At 54.3% G+C, this 7004-nt stretch overlaps 3 protein-coding genes across 3 annotated transcripts; all 3 read right to left on the bottom strand.

Annotated features, from left to right (window-relative positions):
• Nucleotides 1–320: 320 nt before the first annotated feature.
• On the bottom strand, nt 321–758 carry CC1G_13276 (hypothetical protein; the record flags this gene model as incomplete). Its single annotated transcript, XM_001841492.1, has 1 exon — nt 321–758. One exon carries the CDS (start codon nt 756–758, stop codon nt 321–323), a length of 438 nt encoding a protein of 145 aa, XP_001841544.1.
• Nucleotides 759–1192: 434 nt separating this feature from the next.
• CC1G_13275 (hypothetical protein) lies at nt 1193–2982 on the bottom strand (the record flags this gene model as incomplete). Its single annotated transcript, XM_001841491.2, has 3 exons — nt 1193–2298; nt 2355–2744; nt 2829–2982. 3 exons carry the CDS (start codon nt 2980–2982, stop codon nt 1193–1195), a joined length of 1650 nt encoding a protein of 549 aa, XP_001841543.2.
• Nucleotides 2983–5454: 2472 nt separating this feature from the next.
• CC1G_13274 (hypothetical protein) lies at nt 5455–6699 on the bottom strand (the record flags this gene model as incomplete). The annotated part of the gene is made up of 1 exon (XM_001841490.2): nt 5455–6699. The coding sequence occupies one exon, from the start codon at nt 6697–6699 to the stop codon at nt 5455–5457; it is 1245 nt and encodes a 414-aa protein (XP_001841542.2).
• Between the last annotated feature and the right edge of the window lie 305 nt (nt 6700–7004).

Genomic DNA, 7004 nt, shown 5'->3' with positions numbered 1-7004 from the left:
ATGAGAATCGCATCGTTGACTTGACTGAATGAGGAAGAAACCGCAACAAGCATTCTGGTCGTCTGTGGTCAGGTTTATGTAGACATGATTCGCGGAAGCCCTTGACATGATCGTTGGCTTGTGAAGGACGGGAGATGCAGTATGAGGGCGTTGATAGAAGGGGTTCTCCAGATTTATATGATATATCATGATTCTCCAGTCAATAACAGTTTTCACTGAGAACCATTGCACTAAAGAGTTCGGGAGAAGCCATTCTTGGAACACGGCAATCGCACTCTCGACGAGGTAAACGAGGCTGTGCGCATTTCCTTTGGACGACTCTAGCATACATTCTCGCCGATAGCCCCAACCCACACTTCCAAGGGAACATCCCCGTCTCCACCTCTCGCTAAAAAACTGTCTCTCCCACCCATACACCCACCGTCCTCCCCCAAGTCCGAGCAGCACGACTCTACAATCTTCTTGATCGTTCGCCCAATCTCCGAAATACTGATAAGCAGATTCTCTTTGGAGGAGTTGGTAACGCAGACGCGAGCGTCGAGGCGGTCGTGTTTCCAGACATGGTTGCGGCCCAGCGGCAATTGGAGGCCTGGGACGGCTGGGAGGTTGTCTGCGATCCAGAGAGCGCTGGGTGGGTGGAAAGTTGATTGCGCGGTCGCGGTACAGGTGGGCTGTGCGTCGTTTTGGAGGGGTTGAGGCGCTGCGAGGGTGGATGTGATGAGGAGCGACGAAAGGAGGAGTGAGCGGAGTGATTGCATGGTTGTGTCCTGAGCCGATCTGAAATTCTGAATGAGGATGTGGAGGTCTATTTTCTCAGCTGCGTAGGAGGTTTAAATGGTTTTCGGCGATTTGAGAACTTGGGGGGTGGTTCTTTTGTTGAATCAGAAGCTGGGGATAGGCTTCTCGTATCATACTCGGACTTGTATGCGAAGTAGCAGAGGGTGGTGTTGGGGGTGGCACTCCCTCTCCATGTCTCTTGGAGGCTGGAGCGATTTCGATGTAAGAGGGAGGAAGTCCGGTCAGCGCTTACCGCCAGGCGGACTCCACATTGAGCGCTTAGCGAAAACCTTTAATTTTTTCCATCACCCAGTCGTGTGCTGGGTATGTAGCAAATTGGTACATTTACAACAATGAAATCCAAGTTGTGATAGCGTCCATATAAACCGTACTTAACACTGTAACGAGTAATTGACTAACCTATAGCCCCTGTGCAGTCTTTTCCAAGTGGATGTTGCTGGATTATGCGGACTTTGAATGGCGTGGACTTTGTATGGCGTGTTCGATCCATTGGATGCATCGGGAACGAGTCGGCATCAGGGTTTGAACTCGCGCCACCCCCTCCTGCGGTCCACTGCGAACCACGAAGATCGACCATCGACTTTGGTAACGCGTGCCGCAATGAAGACGGCGTAGTAGGGTTCGGGAGCACCTGTGATTGACGATACTGCCGCTGTTGATGCTGTCGGAGACCCGCGGGATATCCTCCAGATCCTCTATAGTAGCTCGATGTGTTCGAGTCATGCCCGTGGACGGTAGACTGAGGCTGCGGGTAGGGAGGGAAGGAGTGTTGTCGTGAATGATGGGATGAGAAAGCCGAGCTCTTGGGGGATGACCATGTCCGAGAGAAGTTGGGGTTGGTAGCCTTGGTGTAGAGCATTGGAACGGCGCTGTTGTTGCTCGTGGGCACCGAAGACAGGCTGGGTTTGGTCGGCATCATTCCAGGCGACGGTTGAGGCTGGTAAGGATACCGGACCCTCTGGGAGGGAAGCATCCCACTTCGGCGAGGAGAAGGACCTTGACTCGTCGAAGTATCGTCATTTTCAGGCGGCATCAGAGGTGTAATCAGCGGCAGATCCTCGTTGGCCATGCGGTGCTTCTTCTTCTGTCGTCGGATGGCGAAGAAGGTCAGTAATGCGCATACGGCGAGGAAGGTAAGTCCTCCGACTACACCCCCCAATATCGTTCCCACCGGCGTCGAACTGTCCATCCCTCCCGCAGCGCTCCCAATAACCTTGGCTTCACCGGGCGGGACGTCGATATCGCCATCCTCAATGATGAGATGGTCGAGAGTGAGGGGAGCCGAAGGACCCATGTGGGTGACGACGAGTTTGTGTGGTCCACGAGATCGTAGGCGAGGTGTTTCAAAGAAGTTCTGGAAGTAGAGAGTCTCGTTTGCGTCTGATGGAAGACCTGGGATCTCGAACTGGACTGGACCACCCCCGTCGATCGACCATGTTCCTGTAGAAGCGCCCGCTGGATAGGAGCTGATAATCCAGCCCACCCAAGTCGCTTTCGTTCCTGAGGGGCCCATTTGCGTCAGGAACGAAATTTGGCTATTTAGATGCATCACTCACCATGGAACTCAACGGTCGCCCTTGCGCCCCTGTCCACCGTGAGCATTGTCTCATTTTTGTAGACATATGATTTCCAGTTACCCGAGTCGTATGTTATCGCGGGGTCAGTGTTGTCCAGGACAACAGTCGGGTGAAGCGTCTCGCAGTCTTCCCAAACAGGTTGGTACCGGATGAAGTCGACGTGGAATGGATGCTCTTCAGTCGCGTTTGCATCGATGGTGATGACATGGGGGCCTTCATCGTTCAGGGCGACGTTACATATAGGCCAATAGTCCTTCTTTTCTCCCATCGAACCTCGTGGTGGATCGTAGCGCACGTTGTTGACCGAGCACGACCAGGCTGGGTCGGTTTGGTTCGCATAACTTGTGCCGTGGACGGCAACTTGGCTGCCTAGTAGTGCAGTGGATGGGAGGTATTAGAGCACGAACAACTGAAAAGAAACCATGAAAATCGTGCAGTGGGGGTTACGCGTACCTCGAAATACGAAGGACATGAACCCGGTGGATGTCGTTACATGCTGAGAACCTCCATAAACCTGTCCATTACGGCTGTACGCATCCTCGACTGTGTCGAGCGTGGTCTTCCACTGTCCTGCCCAGGAAATAAGAGGGTGGGTATCGTCAACCATTGCCCATCGCGTTCGCCCATCTGTTGTACCCATCTCTGGCGAGTTTGGCCCTGAACCCTACAGGTAGTGTGTTAAAAAAGCGGAACAGGCCTTCGTGAGCCACGAATAAGTGATATAAAAGCTGTACCGCGGCTATCGCCCTGCACCGTTTTAAAAAAGAAGGGATCCCTGAAGAAGGTGCGACAGGCGGTAGAGTAGAAAGTGGAAGACGGACGAAAACGTGTGCGGGGTTGGCTTGGCTTGTCTTCAAGTATTTTACCTCTGGCACGCGCAGCAAAGGGGCTGTTCCGTCATTCAATTCAGAAATAGAGCGCGTGACACAGGACGAGGAGATCAACGGTGGCTTGACGGGCAGGCAAGCCTCGTGTTGACGGAAATTGAATGTCCAATTCGGCATGGCGCGGTATTGGGCGCTTATTTTCTGTCGGGGTTGATGTTCAGTGTGGTAGCCAACTGTACTTACGAGTAGGAGGACATAGGCAATGGGTAAGCTTACCAGGGACTAGATCATCATCATCCTTTCATTGAGGAACTCCAATGCCTAGTCTGACAGCCGTTGGGAAGTGCGTGTTGTTTCGGCGCCTAATTGGCTACCGTTTTCTTGGAAACTCAAATGTATCGATTGTGACGATCTGGTGATGCATCATTAGCAGTGATATGTTCCAAATCCAACTCTGTTCCGCCATTTCGAATAAGGAAAATAGCAGCGAGAGAGAAGAGAATGAGGGAGATTACAGCAGCACCTCCGGACATACTAGCCCTAAGCCCAAGGATGAGCTACTATTAGACGCCCATCACCGCAAGAGACCTGTCCATTGCGGTACATGGACAGAACGTGCTGCATGTCAACTCAACTATACAACGTACTTACTTACCCGACGAGAGGAGTCGGGAGGAACAGGGCATGCGTCCAAAACCAGCTGAAACACACCCTTCATTCATTCCCTCCACCCCGCATGCACGAGTGAAGCCCCCACCTCGAAGAGGCGATCCACGTCGACTAGTACTACAACGCGTTCTTGTAAGCTGTTCCCTCCATTTCAGTTTCCGGAATCCGAAACGCGGTCCAACTTCTCATTAATCCTGATTCGAGCTCACGTAGTAAAGATCAGAGATCCAGGTTGGGTGGGCTGCATACTGTGTCCGTGGGGATTCCCTCCACCTACTAAGGCTACTCTACTCGAGTCTCGTCCACGGGCACATACATAGTCCATCGACAACTCGGACGCCCCGTCGAGCGTTCACGGGTTCCCCACCATCCCCGCCGCCCGCAAAGTTCGCAACGACGGATGCATCATGCAACCGCAGTTCAAAACCTAGGCACTATCGCATGGAAGTTGGCACCCTTCTTCGAAACACCCCCGTCTAGTAAACACACGCGGGCTCTCACACACGCTCGTCGTCGTACTTAGTACTTACCTTCGCTAGGATGAAGATGGTCAGGAGGATAAAGATCAGGGGGGACGCCCCGATACCCGTCGTTCAAGTTCCACCTGGCAGCGCCCCTCGTTAGAAAGTCTGGGGTCGGCGTCGGCGCTATCGTCGGTATAGGTGGGTATATCGCCGTGGGTGCCGCCGCTGCTCTCTTCATCTAGAAGCACCCCCTAAGCACACACTACCCCCCAATTCCAATTCCTTCACTCTGATTCCTCGATCCATTCTCAAATTCCGACTTCAATATTGTATCTGAAATTCCTCGGACCTCGAAAAATAACCATACGAATACGAAATACGAAATACTTAAGCTAAAAAACCGAAAACCGAAAAAAAAAAGAGAACAGACATAACTACTTGACCTATTTATTGTTCCATGGGGTGTTAATCTTTAGTGTAAGAGTGTAGTAAGGGTACGGGTAAGGTAGGGTAAGGGTGCTTGGAGACGAGACTAGAGACAGACGACACGAGACGGGACGAGAAACGAGACTTGGAAACAGGAGGAAGAGAACGACACGACGAGACGAGACTTTAAGAAGGGAACGCGAGAAGAGAAGAGAAGAGGGAGTCGGATACAAGGAGAAAACGCGAGCGCGAAATAGCTATTACACACGAAGCGCGAAACTACAGGTGACGAGGTGAAGAAAGGCACGAGGGGGGAGAGGCGCGAGGTATTACGGTAAGAAAAGAGGGGAAAAGACAACAACCACAAGAGCGCAAAACGAAACATCGAATCGAGAGCGACGACAAGAAAGGTTACAACGTCGACGAATTAAAAGAGAACAGAGTGCAAGAAATCCAAAGGCGAAGAACAACACATAATTAAAAAGAACAGGATCCAAGAAAGCATTCCACGAGAACAAGAACAACAAATAACGAAGAACGAACGCGAGGGAGAGAGAGGGCGGGGGGCGAACAGCAAAAAAGGAGTCGACGACTGGGCACTTGGCGTCAGCATCGACAACGATAGACGAGTCGGGCGTCGAGCGTCGACCCTTGATCGTCGTTAGCCACCTTCACCACTCGATCTCACGCCAACTACACCCTCCCAGCAGCGGCCACAGCGCCCTGGACAGCAGGCAACGACACAACACCCACACCGCCACCAACCGGACTGCCCGCATACGAACTCCCACCAACGTCCAGCCTATCCAACCGCTCCTCCAACCCCATACCCATCCCCTCCCTCTCCCATTCGCCTCCCACATTATCCAACAACGCGATGGAATCCCGTTTTCCTGGGTGCGTCAAGCCACCCGTCGGTCCCAACCCCATACTAAAGCCACGTAGAGAGGCGGTGGTGGACCCCCCGCCGTACACACTCCCGCTCGCTACACTCGCTGCGGCGGAAACGAGGTTCAGTCCCGACACACTGGGTATGTGCGGTGGCGGATCGGAAGCGTTGGCTTCTTTTGTGAGCGAGGAGAGCGGGAGGGTCGAGGCTGGTGTGCTGGAGAGCAAGTCGGAGTAGGACATGAATGAGAGGCGTTTCTTGGGGACGTGGTGTGGTGAGGGCGGGTGGGAAGGTGTGAGGTTCGAGGGTGAGGTCGTAGATTGAGGGGATGTCGCTGGTGGTGAGGGTAAGGAGGTGGTGGTGGAGGTTGTGAGGGCGGCGAGGGGGAGGGTTGTGGGTGCTGGCGCTTCCGACGAAACAGAAACCGCATCGTCGTTTGGTGGTTCGAACGACGTCGAAGTGGGTGTAACGAGCGATGGCGCAGTCGAGTACGTCGAATCTTTACTGATCGACGCAGCGATCTGGGGTGCAATCGGCGGCGACGAGGATAGAGGAACCGTCCGCACAGGCGGGGACGTCGACGTCGAGGGTGAGGGGCTAGAGATCACAGAGGAAGAGACCGTATGTGGGGAGACGACGCTCGCCACAGGCGATGGGATGCCCAACAACAAATCTGTCTGGCGCGGTGGCGCAGGAGCTCCCCTATTCCCCAACGGCGACGGACTCCGACTCCTAAAGCTCAGCGGGCTCGCAAACCCGCTTGTCCGCCCTCCCAAACTCTCGAAAATGGTTGATGAGGCGGGTGCGACGACCGCTACCTGGTCCAGGCTCGTCTTCTCTACGGGCGGGGCGTCGGGTGAGGTTGAGGTTGAGGGGGCGGCGGGGTCGATGTCGAGGGTGGCGAGGATGGCGGCTGCGCTGTCGAGCACGGATGGGACGGCTTGTTCGAGTTGCTCTGTGGCTTTGGCGCGGGGGATGCGGTGTGGGTCGAGCGGACGTTGAGGCGAGGTTGGGGAGGGGAGGTAAGGCGGTGAGCTGGGCGAGACCATCGGCTCAATATCGCGTTCGAAAATCGCACTCGAGCTCGAGTGTCTAGAAATCGTTTGTGTCAATACTCGCTCGAGACAGGAACGACGAGGGGACGTACACGCTGGTAGGCGACGACGGAATCGAACTCGGCGAGCCGAGCCTGTCTGTCGTGGCTCGTAGGTTCTGCGAGGTGCGCCTATTGCCCCTCTCCATGCCTCGATGGCGGTCATGGCCATGAGCGCCGCCGTCTTTTGTGGGCGATGTGGATACTGATAACGCCGCGCTGGGCGAGAGGAGCGAGTTGTTGGACGTCATATGCTTCAAT

Source organism: Coprinopsis cinerea, assembly GCF_000182895.1.
Source record: "Coprinopsis cinerea okayama7#130 chromosome Unknown cont3.29, whole genome shotgun sequence".
Classification (NCBI taxonomy): Eukaryota; Fungi; Basidiomycota; class Agaricomycetes; order Agaricales; family Psathyrellaceae; genus Coprinopsis; species Coprinopsis cinerea.
The sequence above is the reverse complement of the archived record's forward strand: the minus strand, read 5'-3'. Positions and strand labels throughout refer to the sequence as shown.